Here is a 17,840-nt window from a genome sequence, read left to right as displayed (position 1 = left end):
CATATTCTGTTACACCAAATACACAAAATAATGATCTTTAAAAAAGCATCATATGACCCCTTTAAATTATGTTTTGATATAGTGTTACTTACTTTTACATTTAGTCATTTAGCAGACGCTTTTATCCAAAGCGACTTACAAATAAGAAAAAGTAATTAAAACTAAAAGCTAAAACTCTATATATACTATATATATATAATTAAATTAAATAAAAATAACAAATGCATACAACAACATTTCAAAACTAAAACATTTAAATGAAAACAAAAAAAATAAAGCTAAAAACTATTCAAAATATTAAAAGTTAATTTAAAAATTATTAATTTAAAAATAATAATGATTCTAACATAACACTAAGCCAAACACCAAAAAACAACTACATATGTGTATGTACAGCCACACACATATACATGTACATATATATAAATACATTCAATATATATATATATTTCATTTCCATTTTGTATGTTGAAGTACTGAAATAACTCAAAATACATAAAAGTAAAACTTAATAAAAAGCCTATATAGACATAATAAAAAAAAAAAAAAAAAATGTTTTGTCTTGCCTTCATTTTGTTTTCACACTCTTTTTTTTCTAGACTGACCACTATTGATGAATCAGCCTCTATCTTGTCAGACATCAGTTATGATAAAACGGATGATTCTTTGGTATGCCATTTCCTTTTATGTTAAAAACATTAATCATAAATGTATTTCTGTCTCAAACCTGACGGGGAGAAAGTGAAACATTTTAAAGAAATTGACTTTAACATTTACATTTTGTTAGACTAGCTCATCTTTTATTGATTGGAGTTTTGTTGTTGCAGTAATTTATTTTTAAATGAACTTTTCTTTGAATAAAGGACTGGGACTCTTCTGCAATCAGGACTGTTCGTCTCAAGAAACGGCAAAAGAGAGTAAGCTTCCCAACAAAGATGTAATTAATAAAATTTCTTCCAAATTTCAATCAATATCTGATCATTCAATCTGTCTCAATGCAGCGCTCCTCCCGAAACCACACAGATGGTCCCCCTGCCGCTGCCAAGAGGTCCCGTTCCACTGGCCGCACCTCTGAGAAAGTAAGAGAGGGTTACATAAGCATAAGACTGACTGTTTAAATTGGGAAAAGACTCTTCAGTTTAAAGGCTCCCTGTAGGGCTTTGCTTTAGTCAGTACGAGTAAAATGTTTCCACCAGTCCCTACAACCCATAGGAGTGTGAATATTGGAAGGTTTTGTCTTCTTTTGACATTGTGAGAGCCAACAAGCTATTCCCTGGTTGTTTTTGATGTTGGAATGCTGCTATTGTCCAGTTAATACCACCATATTTTAGTTGAATGTGTAGTCAGTTAGAAATTGTTTGACAGTTCATTCAAGTCACGTTTTATCAGGGTAATGAGTCTCTGGTGGCTAAGACCACCGTGACTGTGCCCACTAATGGCGGACCCATTGAAGCTGTCACCACAGTGGAGGCTGTTCCTTACTGGACCCGGAGCCGCCGAAAAACTGGTAAGCTCACTTCCTTAAATTGAATATTGTCATTCATGAGGGCGCACATTTCAGAGCAAGAGAATATTTGCATGAGTCATTGATTATGCGATTTTCTTATTGACTGAATAATAATGTGCAGGCTGCTGCTGTATTATAAATAAGCTCCGCAGTGAGTCATGATATGTGGTTTCAGTATCATAAATGTGTTTTTATCGAACGGTCAAAGATACATTTTTAAAATAATTTAGTACATAGTTTGTAGGACTCTGGGGTGTTTTAAATTGACCCCCCTTGTTGAGTCTCCAGCATAGTACTCTTTATATTTGTTTTTTTGTTTGTGTTTTGTATGGGATGTTCTTCCTGATCATTTCTCACACCCTGAGCCTTTGCATTTCTGTTTAAGTATTCTGCAGTAGTGAGTGAGTGAGCAGTGCATCTCTCTGCTTTGTTCTTCAGCTGCTCTGGAGTGGGACACTGCTGACACAGACTCTGTTCAGTCTATGGATGTGTTCAAGCAGCCCAGTCAACCCAATGGAGAGACCAAGGCAGGGCCCAGCACTCCCCAGGGCAACGGAGGTGTCCGTCTGCATGAATTTGTCTCCAAAACGGTATGATGCGGTGTTGCATATAAAATCTCTGAATTCAGTGCACTTCTCCAGTCGCATTGCTCTTGAGTCCCAACCAGAGAGTTAATTTCTCCTAGTTTTTGCAGTTATACAATTGTTAGTTCTATTTTTATAATTTGATTGCATAAGTCAGAACTTTTCAAAATTGGGTTCATGCGGGGAAACACGGTTGATGTAAAGCTAATAAATAAATGTGAAATTTAAAATTAAGACATTTAAACACTAAAGATATTTGAGTATTTTATGAATATTCACAAATATTTGATTTGTTTGCCTGCATGTGACCATTAACCAACATTAGTGAACTGTTAAATGATTAAATCTCTTAAATCTAAAATCTCTTCTTTAAAGTCACAATGAAATGGAAGTAGTGACAGATCTTTCTTCAGTATTGTATCTACTTAAAAGAACATGTAGGGAGTGACTTCTGTGCACTGGTTGTTGAATAGATTTTGAGATGTGGGCATTTACACTCAAAAGCAGAGGTAGATGAACGCGAGCTTGATGGATTGTGGATTAAATAATCGGAGAAGACTTGCATATGTCACCAGAGTCTGTTTTTAACACCCAAAGGTCCAGTTATGACATTTTGATTTAAACATTGCAAGGTAAAAACGGAAAGACAGAAAAAAAATTTGAATGGTTGACAATAAGTTCTGTAACATTTAATGTGAATTTCATGACTTTAAGTAAATATTTTTGGTCACAGTGGTTCAACTGACAAAAAAGTTTGGGAATTCCTTGGTTAAGCGATGAGTGCTAGTATAACAGTACTAGGGATGTAACGATTACCGGTTTGACGATAAATCATGATAAAATTCCCCACGGTTAGTATTACCGTTTCTTTTAATTATCATTAAAACTGTATTAGATTACCACGATTTGAACAACTCGCGATAAATAAATACTGTCCAGCATAAAGCACAGTTTTAAGTAACAGTTCTCGCGAGCATAGTTTCGTTTTGAGTGAAAACAGGGCGGAAAAGCTGGGAGGTTTTAAAAGAATGCTAAGGGAATTATACATATGAATATATGAATGAATTAATTATATGAATGTACCTCTGAAGGTTCTGACTGTCTTCAGAAACTATTCGATGGCATTTTGTTTTCATCTTCGCTCCATGTAATACCTAAACGAAGTGTTCTTAATCGCAATACTGCTTTGTCCACGGAGGTTACGGGAAACAGCTCTAATTCTGCTTTTCCATAAGCGCCACCTGCTGTCAGCGAGCGGATTTACAGAGACTTATATTTTACATTCAGCCTGTGTGCAGTTTCTGTCTGGCCAAAAACGGACCGAAGTTGCATGCCCTGCTGTAAATTTTGACCGGTTGATGAAAAACAAGCTTATGTTGGTTCTACACATTTAAACAATTCAGATAAGTTATCTAGAATTATTTATGGAGCAGATAAAATGTATTAATCAATTATCATTTTGACTTGTGTCTTTTCTTTATTTAAAGGCTGAAATGTGAGGTTTATCTTTTTATTAAACTTTTTCAAATCTTTATTTGAACATTTACATTAGATATTTCAACATGCTATTAAACTGTTGTCAGTCAAGTTGTCATTTAAAATCCGAACATCATTGGTAATGTTGTTGTTTTAGTGATTATGCAAACACAGTCATTTTTTTGTTGATTTTTAAATATAAAACTTGAAGTGATTTCAGCACATTTTAACAATACCGTGATAATACTGATAACCGTGACAATTTTGGTCACTATAACCGTGATAAGAAATGTTCATACGGTTACATCCCTAAACCGTAACATTCATTGTTCACGGTAATTCTATGGTTTGCAACGTTGTACCTATTTCAGTTATAGCAAAAAGATAAAAAAGCAAAATAGTAGTCCATATTATGTCTCAAATGTCCACACCAAGTAAAGTTTTCAAAGCATGTAAAACTGACACAAAACTATACCACTCCAATTATAATCAATGAAGTTATCTGCACAGGTTTGTGTTTATAGCCCTCACAGCTCATATCTGCCTGGCCCTTGTGGTTTTTCCTAGGTGATCAAGCCAGAGTCTTGTGTGCCATGTGGTAAGAGGATCAAATTTGGGAAGATCTCTCTGAAGTGCAGGGACTGCCGTGTGGTGGCCCACCCTGAGTGCCGTGAGCGCTGCCCTCTGCCCTGCATTCCAAACATGACTGGGACTCCAGTGAAATTCGAGGAGGTGACAAATCTTTATGAAGCTTTTTCAACAAGCTTGAGTATTTCCGCCTCTGTTTTACTGATTTTTTTCATTCAAATAAGAGGCTGCATTGAACTCTTAATTTCTTTAAACATATATACCTTATTCACTGATTGCTTCTGGTGTGATTTTCAATAGGGCATCCTAGCAAATTATGTGTCCACCTCCTCTCCCATGATTCCTTCGCTAGTAGTGCACTGTGTTAATGAGATTGAGCAGAGAGGCCTACATGAGGTAAGTCGATAAAGAGGCAGAATTCTTGAATTCTAAACAAGACCAGTATGGTCTGAAAACCTGCATATTCCTTTGATAGACCGGTCTGTATCGGGTGTCTGGCTCTGATCGAGTGGTCAAGGACCTGAAAGAGAAGTTCCTGCGTGGGAAGACTGTTCCCTTGCTCAGCAAGGTGGACGATATCCATGCCATCACTGGCCTCCTCAAGGACTTCCTGAGGAACCTCAAAGAACCCCTGCTGACCTTCCGCCTCAATCGTGCCTTCATGGATGCTGCTGGTTAGTGTTGATGAATGTACACCGCTGTTCAAAAGTTTGGGGTTTGTAAAATTTATTTTTGAGGTTTTTGCAAGACCTCTCTTATACTCACCAAGGCTGTTTTATTAGAACATTACAGTAAAGCAATATTGTGAAATTATTTTATGTAATGTAATTTTTTCCTGTGGTGGCAAAGCTGAATTTTCAGAATCATTTCTCCCGTCTTCAGTGTCACATGATCCTTCAGAAATCATTCTAATATGCTAATTTGGTGTTCTAGACAATATTATTAATGTTTAAAACCGTAGTGCTGCTTAAATGTATTTTATTTTTTTGTGGAAACCATGATACATTGACATGGGATTCTTTAAATTGAGAGTTGAAAAGAACAGCATTTATTTGAAATAGTAGTCTTTTGTAACATTATGAATGTCAATTTTTGCGCTTCTGTTTTTTTTTAGTTATATATAATAACAGAACATATCAGTGCATTCAATAGTAACTATTCAGTCTTTTCTCATAGAGCTCTCCGATGAAGACAACAGCGTCGCCTTGATGTATCAGAACATCAGTGATCTTCCACAGCCCAACAGAGACACTCTGGCCTTCCTCATCATCCATTTGCAGAGGTAAACAGCACACATGGTCTCTGATTCTACTGTCTGCTTTATAGCTGGTGCCGCTTGCTAATATGTTATGTTTCTTACCAGATAACACTTACATTTGTGACATTTAAAAGAGTGTTCCAGGTTTAATGCAACTTTGTTAAACATCAGTTCCTTAAGGGGTTGTTGTACTGGAGGGTATAAGAGCCTAAATGTTTATTTTTAAGCATTACCAAAAACTTTGCTTTAAGTATGATGGTTATACTCTTGAAATGGTGTTAAATTTGCATATTTTTAATTTATCTGTGGTGCTGTAAATTCCCTGTAGACATCCGCATCTTATCAACAGTTAAACTTAACCTGTATTTGACCATGGGATTATTTCTACAACAAACAAAATGTCAATAATATTATGGTTGCAAAATTGGTACTGGATATGTATGCCATCAATCTTGTTAACAATCTTGTTTTTTTTCTTTCCTCAATGTTTTCTATTTCCCCCTTTTTAACAGCAAATTATATGCAATATAGCATGAGGAGCTAATAAAGAACTATCTTGCAGACCATTTACTGATCAATAAAAGTGATTGTATGGGTTGATGTATTCATTTCCATCATCTTCAGGGTGGCCCAGAGCAAAGATACAAAGATGGACATAACCAATCTGGCTCGTGTATTTGGGCCCACAATTGTGGGTCATACCGTGCCTGACCCAGATCCAATGACCATTCTGCAGGACACAAAACGGCAGCCAAAAGTAAGTGATCTTACTTGGGGTCTGGGGTCTGCAAAAGTGTACCTTTTTACTTTTTCACCAAGAGTTTTTCACCAAGCTCTTTCTCTCTCAGGTGGTTGAGCGTCTCCTGGGTCTGCCTGTGGAGTACTGGAGTCAATTTATGATCAGCAACAATAACCAGACTCACAATGATAACATGATCATTGAGAACGCCAATGTCCACGCAACTCCTGATCAGAAAAGTATGAATTTCACAGACAATCACTTTCAACTCTGTTGCTTTTCAATTTGGGTGGTGTGATTATTTTGTAAGACTTGTGCTGTTTGTCAAATACATTCATTTATTGCAAGTCCTTTGTGTCTGTCTTTTAACGCATCGCATTGGGATTTAGAGTTGGACTGTGACATAAATGTTCGCATTTAAAATACAATACAAAATCACTGAGGCACAAAGTGTGCCAGAATATGAGACCGGGTAGTTGAATTAATTGAAAGAGAAGTATTGATAGATTTCTTTGAAGAATTTCCTTGTGGGTTACAACTGCAAAGTAACTAGGTGTACTGAAAATGTTATAATGAAGAAACTAGGAATGAGGACATCTATATTGTTTTCTTAAGAAATAGTTCACTCAAAAATGGAAGATTGTGGAGATTTAGCATATTACTTGTTCATCAATGAATTAGTGAATGGGTGCCGTCAGAACTAAAGTCTAAACGGCTGATAAAAACACAATAGTCCAGACTGTCAATAAATGTAAAGTCGAAAAGCTGTTTGTACTAAACAAAATCAAGACATTTTTAACTTCAAACCATTGCTTTTGGCTAAAATATGAGTCCTCCTCAATACATAATAATGCTTTCGGGTGGTGTGATTATTTTGTAAGACTTGTGCTGTTTGTCAAATACATTCATTTATTGCAAGTCCTTTGTGTCTGTCTTTTAACGCATCGCATTGGGATTTAGAGTTGGACTGTGACGTAAATGTTCGCATTTAAAATACAATACAAAATCACTGAGGCACAAAGTGTGCCAGAATATGAGACCGGGTAGTTGAATTAATTGAAAGAGAAGTATTGATAGATTTCTTTGAAGAATTTCCTTGTGGGTTACAACTGCAAAGTAACTAGGTGTACTGAAAATGTTATAATGAAGAAACTAGATCCAGGAATGAGGACATCTATATTGTTTTCTTAAGAAATAGTTCACTCAAAAATGGAAGATTGTGGAGATTTAGCATATTACTTGTTCATCAATGAATTAGTGAATGGGTGCCGTCAGAACTAAAGTCTAAACGGCTGATAAAAACACAATAGTCCAGACCATCAATAAATGTAAAGTCGAAAAGCTGTTTGTACTAAACAAAATAAAGAAATTTTTAACTTCAAACTATTGCTTTTGGCTAAAATATGAGTCCTCCTCAATACATACTATTGCTTTTTCCAGTGAAAAAGTAATTTTATCTGAATCAGAAGTGAAATATGTAAAGATCAAGCACTGTTCTAAGTTGATATTTCTAAACATGTTGGTGGATTTTGATGCGAGGACAACAAGGGATTGACTTTTTCACTGGAGGAAGCTTTATTATAGATTGTAGCCAGAAGTGTCTGATTTAAAGTTAAAAGGCCTTAATTATGGATTAGTTTTTTTACACAAACAGCTTTTTGCTTCAAAAGACATTCATTGATGGAATGGAGTCATGTTGTGGATTATTGTGTTTTTATCAGCTATTTGAACACTCAATCTGACGGCACCCATTCATTGCAGAGGATCCATTGATTTGCAAGTGATAAATTTCTCCAAATCTTTTCAATAGAAACAAACTCTTCTACATCTCAGGATGGCCTGAGGGTGAGTCAATTTAAATTTTTTGGTGAACTATTCCTTTAACTACTCACACTATTGTGTCTGTATTTCCAGACATTCACAAGAGCTCTCAATGTTCATTAGTAAGCATGAGCAATTACTGCAAATTTCTGTAAATATGCTTTATTCTCCTTTAAATTTGGGGAAGGGCCATAGGAGTGGAGTGTTCTTGATGTAGTTCTGGTAAGCAGGGTCTGATCCCCACTTCTTCATAGTTTGTTTCTCAAGGATGGGGATCCCACTAACGTGTCTCAGTAAAAACCAGACAAAGAGAGGAGAAACCACAGTGAGATATTGAGGACCACGCATGACGGAGGAAGCGGACAGGAACAGGCCTGACCACTGCAGGATCTCCCCCAGATAGTTTGGGTGTCTGCTGTATGCCCACAGTCCATGATGAATAAATTTTCCCTGCGAATACAAGTAGGCTTACATTATTTGTCTTAACATTAATTAAAATGTCGTATGCAAAGTAATAAGCACTCAGGATTTCTTGAAGCTAAATTCTAAATCTTTAATTAAAGGTGAACAGTGTAATTTCTGCATCACTTCCCCTGTCTGCCATTGGTTGGACAACCAGATAGCCCCGTCCCAAACACACACCTTTGGTTAAGCCAAAGTAGCTGGTTAGAATGTTCAAACAAACAAACCAACAAATGGTTCACATAGTTTCTGTATATTTAACCCATGTGAAAAAAATATGCACTTCTTTGGTATTCCTCCCTTAGTAAAAAAGGTATAACATTAAAAAGAATAATACATTTGGTATAAAATGGCCAATAACAACCAGAGGGTTAAGAACGGACAGTTTGATCCAGTTTATCATTATCTATTAGAGCACAGGCCTTATAAAATGAACGCTATTATATTAAAACATCTCTTTTATGACACAAGTTATATGATTTACATGTCATAATTTGGTCGTCTCATCAAATTATTATTATCAGTGCAAGTTATTACTCACTGCGTTATCTGGATCACTCCTAAAATTCCACTTCTGCCGGTCGGCAATGGCCTCTGTAGCAAAACCCAGCCCCCATATTCCCCAACCGATGTAGTCACGTGGGCCCAGGGGCTCATCTCTTCTCTCACTGTTTAGACTTAGGGTGGGCAACAGGGTAATAAAGACCCACAAAGCTAGAAAAAAAAGGAGAAACAAGTTGCATTTGAATGAAAGTTGACTAACTTGATGGCAGTAAAGTTACTTTCCAAGTTGTTCGTAGTGTAGAACATTGGAATAGAATAAAATATTCAAACAGAATAGAATTGAGCTATGTGATCATTATGTGACAGAATAGAACAGTACAGAATAGGTGCACGGTTCAACTTCTACTTGCGTGATTCATAATATAATGCAATATAATATTAAATACTGAAATAGAATAGGTTGAATATTTGATCTTTATTATGTGACACAGAATAGAACAACAAAATAGGTGCAACTTATAAGTTAAACTACTTATGGTATTTGATTCATAATAGAATACAATATAGAAATAGAATCGAGATATATGATCATTATGTGATATAATATACTAGTAAAGGTACTTTCCTAGTTATCTTTTTGTTGTTGTTGTTGTGACTGAACACAAATGGCCTACTGCGGCCATCAATTAACACTAACTATGCAAATAATCAATAGCCGTGGTTGAAATACCTTGCATGGTCCAGTACACAAAGAATGTCCCAGGGCTGTCTCTGACATTGTCAAATCTCCGGTCTTGTCCTTCCTTTAGGATTCTAAGAAAGAGAAATGTCCCGAGCCTGCAGGACAAGGCCCAATCTGTTACTAATTGACTTATTAACCAGACCTTAATGGATACATTAATGCAACAAAAAGCTGGACTGACTTCACTTTTATTAACGCTGTTAAATCTACAAGACAAGAAGACTTTTACAATATCTATCTATACCTCAGACCCCAGGCAGTGACAAGTCCAGTTTGTACGTTCTGTCTAAAGTGGCCAGTTCCGCCCCATACCCGACTCAGATGAGCCAGCAATATGAAGGTACCAGATCCTACAAAACAACAAAATGAATCTGTAGTTAAACTGATAAGGCATTCAATATCCAGATATGGGCAGAGCAGCCAGTCACCTGTGTCCGTCCATTTTAAAAGTGAGGCGTGCTCACTGAATACTTTACCAATGAATCTAGAGACAATTGGTAGCAAAGTTCAAGGATCCTCAAGAGCACACTTCTCAGAGAGAAAGAGAGGGAATAGCATTCAGTGACCTGTGTTTGAAAGACTGAAATGATTGGATAATATTTGAACTACACTGAAAAGCAATGCAAATTGAATGCTGACAGGTGAGTAGAAGCTATTTTTATGTAGAGAATAAGACTTTGAATTACATGGATAATCATCAAGTCCTCGTGGATAGTTCTCACATCTTCATGTCCGCAAGTTGTGATTACTTTCTACATGCCATGCATAAGATGCTAATCAATATAGCTGTTAAAATTCATTTATGCAATATTAAACGGTTTATGTATAACACTATAAACAGTTTTAAAATGGTGTTATAATGTATTTTAAATATCTGTACAGTTAAATATTGTTATTTTCCGTATAAATATAATTTAGTTTCGAGGTTTGTGCAAATATGCTTATACAGATTAAAGTAGCACATTGTTTTGCACTTGTACTAATTTATAGGCTCCAAGATCATATCCGAGTTACAGTCGATCATCATAAGTCCCGCCTCTATCTGCAGGATTGACAGTGATGTACCCAAAGTTTGGCCAATTATACGACGCCTACTCTGTAGATAAAATGCTCTGATTGGTTGAGAGGCCGGCTTGTCGAAATACAAGTGCACTTCAGTAAGCTTTAGGATGTGGTGGGTGGAGAGACGTATTTATGGTGGTTTCACAACACGTTATTGTAGTTTAGATAACTACCGTCTCGTAATACAATTTACCTAACCTATTTTTCTCGTCCAAAAATAAAAGAAGCTCTAAAAAAGCTGCATGAGTTGCGACGCAACAAAACAACTGCAATTTTTTTAAAGCGAAATATCATTTTTGTGTGTGCATACTAATGCATGAACATTACTATATCAATATCGTGTGACTACGCCTTTTGGATAAATCATTTACCTGCCAAGTCGTAAAACTTTTCCGTTTTGAGAGCAGACGCTAGTGCCCACCCAACCCACTGAATGGCCAGGTCGGTGATAGCACACTTGGCCACCGCGCTTCCCATGATCATGTCCAGCATGTCCTGATTCTGAAGAGGCAGCAATGTTACAAACTCAGTTCAGTCCAAAAAGCAGATCAAAGTTCACAACATCCACATTTGGGAGGAAGAGGAGTGGTCAATGTTGCTTGTGTGTACTGTGGCTTTTGGGAAATGTAGTTTGGAAATATCTGTAATGCTTTTTATGTCTTAGGTACTGCTTATATTATATAGAATAGAATAGAATAAAGCTCAGTAGCATGTGGGCCATAATAGAACGAATGCAAAATTTTACTTCTACTTATCTGATTAGAATAGAACAGAAAAGGGGAATAGAACAGAATAAGCTGAATGTTTGATCTTCATTATGTTATATTAAATAGAATAGAACAGTAATGGAATAAGTTCAGCTTTTTATCTCATTTCTAACATTTATTTATATAGTGCTTTTTACGATATAGATTTTAAGGTAGTTTCACAGTAATAAACAGGAAAATAACAAGTGTTGATGTTGCAGAATTTTTCAACAATTTCAATTTCAGCTGTAAAGCAGCTCGACAGAACAGACAATATTGTCGTAATTCAGCTCAGTTCAGTTCGATGTTGATTCATAATATAAAATAATATAATGACTCTAGCATCCCATACGGTTTGGAAAATGAATGAATTATATACTATAATCTAGGCCTAATAGAATATAATTTCAGCCTTCTCCACAAGCGGGCCCTTACATAACCATTCACTATAAAATATGACTCAGGGGCCGCCGCAAAGCTCAAATCATGACCTGGAAAGATAAGAAGTTTACGACTTATGACTGTGGAGGAAGCCAAGAGAAGGCGTGTTTGGACAGAATACAGAGGTATGTAAAGACACCAAGTCCACTGTCGTTTTTCTAAAAAAAAAAAATTCCTTTTATTTCCCAGGGTTGGCCAGGTAATTTAAGGGTTTAACAAAACATTATTCAAGAAGAAAACAAGCGGAGAACATGGCAGAGAGCAAGGCCAGCATCAGCTCAAAAGGAGGGGCCAATGTTCTTGCTAAACGGATGCAGAAACAATTCAACAGAGCACAGGAGAAGGTACGTGGCTGGAATCATAAAACACTATGTCAAGAGCGCCAATGTGATTTCCAAAGTCTTCCTGTTTGAGAGCACAGAGACTTTAGTGTTATTTTCATCCAATAATCAATCCAGTCACATGACATGGGAGTAGCTGACACAGGTCGCTTTATCTACTCCAGCGACAAGAGCCAATGCAAACAAGCAGCTTCTTTCGCTGCTTAACAGTCTCCTTTATTGCCACAATTGTATTTTATTTAACTACTAAGGCTGACCAAGTCACCGTTTACTTTTCTGTTTTCACCTACTGAGTCTGTTTAAGCCAGGGGTATCCAGTCCTGTTCCTGGAGATCTACCTCCCTGCAAACTTCAGCTCCAACCCTGATCAAACACAACTGAACCAGCTAATTAAGATTTTCAGGAGCACTACACAGGTGTGTTTGGGCAGGGATTGAGCTGAACACTGCAGGTTGAGCTGAAGATCTCCAGGAACAGGACTGGGTTTAAGCCCTTCATATCTTGTCATCTCAAAGTGTCTATTGGAGAAGTCAGGTGAATAGTTCGATCTACAACCATGTAAGCGAGCCTTTTTCTTCGCCAGTGTGCGCTTATCAATATTTCAAGGTTCAGGTGTAACATCCATTGCAGTGCTGTCAGTAGAGTTTGACAATCCCCTTGACATGGCTGTCAGGTATGTAATAAGTGATGCTTTTGCAGGTGTTGCAGAGGCTTGGCAAATCTGAGGAGACCAAAGATGAGCACTTTGAGCACTGTGTCACGAACCTCCAATACCAACAGGTGCATTAGATCTGCTATGGTATACAAAGTGACTGCTTTGAAGATCAAAAGATTGCCTAATATGTCCTTGTGATCTCCTTTGCAGAACGATGGATACAGAGTATACAAGGACCTTAAAGCGTACCTCAATGCTGTCACAGGTTGGCTCTTTACTATGAGACTCATATAGGACATCAGCTTCTTCTGAACAGGATTACTGACTGTCGTTGTATGTTTAACAGTAATGAGGGATGCTTCAAATCGACTGTTTCAGTCCTTGTATGATGCCTACGATGATAAGTGGGATGGTGCAGAGGATCTTGGGCCAGTTGTGGAGGTTAGTCTCAGAGACCACTGTAAGAATATATAGAAAAATCTGTTAAGTTTACATTTCATTTAACCCTAAAACACCTGTGAATATACAGATTTTTTTTTTCATGGTAACAGTATACATTGGTCCCTATTTTTAAAGACTTTTCTTAGAGTCTTGGGCAGTCTGTGATGTTTGGACATGAAAGTTACACTTTAAAATCCAAATGTGCGTTCATCAGCGAAATTTCACGGGCAAAGTATGTTCATTGTGCATTTGTCAATAGCGATGTATGAAGCGCTGCTTACTCAGAGGTCACTTCCAAACCAAGCAGCTTTATATTCTTTATACACACTTTATACACACTTACAAGCCTCCGCTTTATACACACTTTATTATAAATGATTATACATCCTAAATTATTATAAATTCTCAAATTATAATTTCCTATATTAATACAAATATGACTCTCTGTGTTCCAAAGGGAGAAGAGCTTCTGTGGAAAGATTATGAGGACAAGATGCATGATCAGGCATTAATCACGATGGAGTCGTACATGAGCCAGTTTCCAGATGTCAGGGTAAAAATGGCTGCCTCATATACTGGCAAACGCACCTTGCACAAAGCTCTCAATCATTTTTTTAAATGCAGTTTGTATGCTATTTTTCTTCATGATTCAGGAAAAGGTGGCCAAGCGAAACAGGAAGCTCGTAGACTATGATTCTACTCGCCATCACCTGACAGGGCTGCAGAATGCTAAAAAGAAGGATGATATTAAAATTGGAAAGGTATTGTATGCCATCTTTTACTTATTTCACATTTTTTTGTTCTGCCCGTGTTTGTAGCCTTACTGATAAGTTCCAACCTTGCAGTCATGTTCTTTACTACCAAAAATGACATTGCTAGCAACATTATGATATAATTCAGATTCTTGAAGACCATGTATAGATGTAAAGGATTTTCCGTATATGCTGGTGTTTTTATAGGCAGAGGATGAGATGAATGCAGCAAAGGTGATATTTGAAGACATGAACAGGGAGCTGAAGCTGGAACTGCCTATTCTATTTGACAGGTGAGTTCTGGGGTTATTTTTATAGTACACAGATGGATCTTGTTTAAAAATGCAATATTGATTACCTTCATTTCTGTTTGTTCTGCATTATATAGTCGCATTGGATGCTATGTCACAGTCTTCCAAGCCATTTGCAACCTCAAAGACATCTTCTACAAGGAGCTTACCAAGGTAAAGCAAAAGCTGAAAATACAGCTTGAAAATAAAATACTTGGATCAAACAAAAGAGTGATTCCTCATGTTCTGTAACTCCCTGAGAAGTCTTTTTTTTCTTTTTTGGCCCCAAGAACAATGAGGTTCTGCAGACTGTGATGAAAGAGCTGAGCACCCAGCATCCAGACAAGAGCTTTGTTGTGAAGAACTTCAACCGGTATATGGCTTTCTTGTCTGTTCTTCTATATATTTTTCCAATAAACAAGTTAAATATCAGTAGTATAATATTTTACAGTAACAAATTACTCTTTGTTTTCCTTTTAAGCTTTGGTTCCTTGAAGAGAAGGTCATTTAGAGACACGTTGTCCCCCAGATCACTTAAAAGCTTTAAAGATTTCCACACCGGTTACAACCCCAGAGGCTCTCTAAGGTAAAAAAAAAACAACAACATAATTTCAGTTTCTCTCTTCGCCTTGCTGATTTAAAACTTGGAAACGAATGCCATCTGCTGGTGAATGTGCATGATTAATAATATAAAGGCAGAAAAAGTATTACTCTAAAATCTTAAATCAAAAGTCTAAAATTACACAAAGTGCTTGTGGCCAAAATAATAATGTGGTATCTTTGTTAGGAGATCTCTTATAAGATGCAAACCATCATATTTCTCTGTACATTTGCTATTACAGGAGAGACAACTCATCCAGTTTTAGGTCTGACAGACCAACATATGGGTCATACAGCCCTAAGCAGACCAGCCCTCAGCCCCTTTATGAGAACGTCTCTGGTGCCAAAGATGCAAAAGGCAGCCCTACAAGATTAGATTATCATACAGAGGAAGGTACCTCGGCCCATGAGCCACAGCTGGATAACACCAGCACCTCTGAAGATAAACCGGTGGAAGAAGACAGGAAAGCCAAAAAGAAGGAGTCCTCACAAGCCTCAGATCAAGATACACCGAATGAGGAGGAGTCTTCTGAGGAGGACTGTGATGAGAGTGAACTGAAACCAAACTCAAATATCGCTGAATGCTCCAAGATCAAAGATCAAAAATCACCCGAGAAGGTGCGAGACGATGGGCCTTCTGGTGTGGAGAATGGAATAGCTTGTGACGTTAAATCAGATGTGGAACAAGCTGAGGCTTCAAACAATGTGAGTTCTGTAAAGGTGTAAACACATTATAGAACAACCCATATTATATATATATATATATAGAGAGAGAGAGAGAGAGAGAGAGACATCAAAAACATACACTACTGTTTGTCATTACAGTTAAAAGTTTGGAATAATTCAGATTTTTTTAATGTTAAAGTCTTTTATACTCACCAAGGCTGCATTTATTTGAAGAAAAATACTGTAAAAACAGTAATATTGTGAAAATAATTACATTTGACATTTTAATTACATTAGAGTCACATGATCCTTCAGAAATCATTCTAATATGCTGATTTGCTGCTAAAGAAACTTTTTTTTTAATTTAAATGATCAGTGTCGAAAACGGTTGTACTTGTTATTATTTGTGTGGAAACCATGATACATTTTCCCCCAGAATTCTTTAATGAATAGAAAGTAAAAAAAAAAAAACATCATTTATTTGAAATAGAAATCTGTTGTAACATCATAACCTTTCATTTGCAGTCTGGCAAATGAGCCCGTATGTAATTATAGCCATGCTTTTAAACAATTCTGAACAATTCATTTCATAATTCCTACTGTCTTATGTTCGGTTTCAAAAATGTAGTACATAGTATACAGTATAATTATATACTGCAGTGTTCAGTAATTAGTAGGCCATTCCATTCTGAACATAGCCATTATGTTCATTCTTTAAAAAAACATAAAAATGTAGTTCAAAACAGGATGCAATTTTGATTGGTTTGACCTGTTTCAAGGCTCTTACCAAGGGTGACCATCCGCCAGGAGAAGTGAACGAGTGAGTGACAGCAGAGGCCCCTAAATAGCAGACAAAAGGTCAGCATAATTTGAGAGCACTTACATGTACAGCTCACACTCATGTTGTGCTCATGTGTTCCATTTAATCCACTGTGAGCAGATGGCTCAATGTGTTTTTCATTTCAATGTTGTATCTGTTTACAGAAAAGACCGTGTTTATTGGCAATGCACTGGACTCGGACTGCAAATGCACAACATAACAGAGGACATCAACTGCTGTACTCGCTTGTAGTCATTATTTTTTTCATCCTTGATCGTTTGAGATATGAATTTTCAGATAAATATTTAAATTCTGGGTTTTAATCCAAGTTTCTTTTAGACTACAATCACTTCCCTGTATTGTCTTCTATCATATGTGGTGGTCTTCCTTATGGATTTTAATGTTCTTAGATACACTATATGACATACATTTGTCTAACTGATCACAGGAAACAATGGGAAATGTTGTTGTGTACTTGACAATTATCCATCATTAAATAACTTAAAAATAAAAATGAACTTGTCACTCAATTGCCTATTTTTTATTATTATTATTATTTTTTTTTACATTTTCTTCATTACACACTCAAGCAATTAAACTACTGCTCCAAATCACCTTTCTTTATTTTTAGAGGTTAGTCTAGAATGCAGGGTGGTGGTTGTTGGTTAATATTAGTCATTTCGTGGAATGCGACTATTGTTTGATGCTTCACGGGAAGCAGGCAGAAGGAAACACTCCTGAACGCAATTTAGTCACTCGTTTCGGAGAATCGGCTCCTTTGAACGGTTTGTTTCAAAGAACCTGTTCCAAAGGGATTAAATGATTCTTTACGTCATGACGCAATTACATCAGCCCGCCGTATGGCTCCACAATCAAACGTCCTAATAAAAGCAAATGCATTTTATTAGTTTTTATTCTACTAAGTTTTATTAATTAGTTAAGTAATGTCATGTGTCGCAGTTCAATTTGTTTCAGCTGTGAGATAACAAGTGAATAAAATTACTCGCAGCCTATTTACATATGTTAGCGTGTAAGGGTGTTGGTAAAACTTCATACAATTTTCATATTTCCAGTAACGTTACGTTTTCAAATCCCGGTTTGTGACGGCAACGGCTGTGTCCGAATTCGGTTCAATGAATCGTTTAGGTCACTGAATCGAGATTGAGAACCGCTCAGTCTAGTTGGAGTTTGTGAACCGGTTCAGCTGATTCGTCGAAAAGATCCGATTCAAACGAACGATTCGTTCACAGATCGGATATGACCGCGCACTCAAGACCGTTTTGTGGATGAGCTTGTGGTGGCTTCATGTTGTTCTGCCTTGGCTTGAACGCAGCTTACTTTTCAT

The 17,840-nt window shown here is 36.7% G+C and overlaps 3 protein-coding genes across 3 annotated transcripts in view; 2 read left to right on the top strand and 1 right to left on the bottom strand.

Moving 5' to 3' along the window:
- LOC107599350 (rac GTPase-activating protein 1-like) overlaps positions 1-6,554 on the top strand; it is a 10,313-nt gene extending 3,759 nt beyond the window's left edge. Inside the window, exons 5-16 of the mRNA XM_016290919.1 lie at positions 600-669; positions 864-917; positions 1,002-1,079; positions 1,390-1,507; positions 1,946-2,097; positions 4,135-4,299; positions 4,456-4,551; positions 4,631-4,829; positions 5,332-5,437; positions 6,038-6,170; positions 6,262-6,391; positions 6,544-6,554. Coding sequence (XP_016146405.1) covers positions 600-669; positions 864-917; positions 1,002-1,079; positions 1,390-1,507; positions 1,946-2,097; positions 4,135-4,299; positions 4,456-4,551; positions 4,631-4,829; positions 5,332-5,437; positions 6,038-6,170; positions 6,262-6,391; positions 6,544-6,554 — 1,312 coding nt within the window. The remainder of the gene's footprint in view (positions 1-599; positions 670-863; positions 918-1,001; positions 1,080-1,389; positions 1,508-1,945; positions 2,098-4,134; positions 4,300-4,455; positions 4,552-4,630; positions 4,830-5,331; positions 5,438-6,037; positions 6,171-6,261; positions 6,392-6,543) is intronic.
- Positions 6,555-8,111: 1,557 nt separating this feature from the next.
- On the bottom strand, positions 8,112-11,314 carry LOC107598584 (uncharacterized). Its single transcript, XM_016289967.1, has 5 exons — positions 11,115-11,314; positions 9,926-10,031; positions 9,670-9,776; positions 8,977-9,149; positions 8,112-8,423 (listed from the first exon to the last, which is right to left on the bottom strand). Exons 1-5 carry the CDS (start codon positions 11,233-11,235, stop codon positions 8,136-8,138), a joined length of 795 nt encoding a protein of 264 aa, XP_016145453.1. The 5' UTR covers positions 11,236-11,314; the 3' UTR covers positions 8,112-8,135.
- On the top strand, positions 10,119-17,242 carry LOC107598577 (bridging integrator 2-like). Its single transcript, XM_016289957.1, has 14 exons — positions 10,119-10,322; positions 12,120-12,274; positions 12,971-13,051; positions 13,137-13,191; positions 13,273-13,367; positions 13,825-13,920; positions 14,021-14,128; positions 14,327-14,412; positions 14,508-14,583; positions 14,700-14,782; positions 14,891-14,995; positions 15,252-15,714; positions 16,455-16,533; positions 16,660-17,242. Exons 2-13 carry the CDS (start codon positions 12,182-12,184, stop codon positions 16,497-16,499), a joined length of 1,386 nt encoding a protein of 461 aa, XP_016145443.1. The 5' UTR covers positions 10,119-10,322; positions 12,120-12,181; the 3' UTR covers positions 16,500-16,533; positions 16,660-17,242.
- The last annotated feature ends 598 nt before the right edge of the window (positions 17,243-17,840 follow it).

Source organism: Sinocyclocheilus grahami, unplaced genomic scaffold (assembly GCF_001515645.1).
Source record: "Sinocyclocheilus grahami isolate Dianchi unplaced genomic scaffold, SAMN03320097.WGS_v1.1 scaffold13.1, whole genome shotgun sequence".
Taxonomy (NCBI): Eukaryota; Metazoa; Chordata; class Actinopteri; order Cypriniformes; family Cyprinidae; genus Sinocyclocheilus; species Sinocyclocheilus grahami.
Note: the sequence above shows the minus strand (reverse complement) of the source record. Positions and strands in the feature narration are given on the sequence as shown.

Coding starts and splice junctions, on each gene's coding strand:
- LOC107598584 (XM_016289967.1), bottom strand. CDS start 11,235: ATGCTGGACATGATCATGGGAAGCGCGGTGGCCAAGTGTGCTATCACC. Junction 10,032..11,114: donor AAAGTTTTACGACTTGGCAG/GTAAATGATTTA, acceptor GTTGTTTTGTAG/GATCTGGTACCTTCATATTG. Junction 9,777..9,925: donor GTCACTGCCTGGGGTCTGAG/GTATAGATAGAT, acceptor CTTGTCCTGCAG/GCTCGGGACATTTCTCTTTC.
- LOC107598577 (XM_016289957.1), top strand. CDS start 12,182: ATGGCAGAGAGCAAGGCCAGCATCAGCTCAAAAGGAGGGGCCAATGTT. Junction 14,129..14,326: donor ATGATATTAAAATTGGAAAG/GTATTGTATGCC, acceptor GTGTTTTTATAG/GCAGAGGATGAGATGAATGC. Junction 14,996..15,251: donor AACCCCAGAGGCTCTCTAAG/GTAAAAAAAAAA, acceptor TTGCTATTACAG/GAGAGACAACTCATCCAGTT.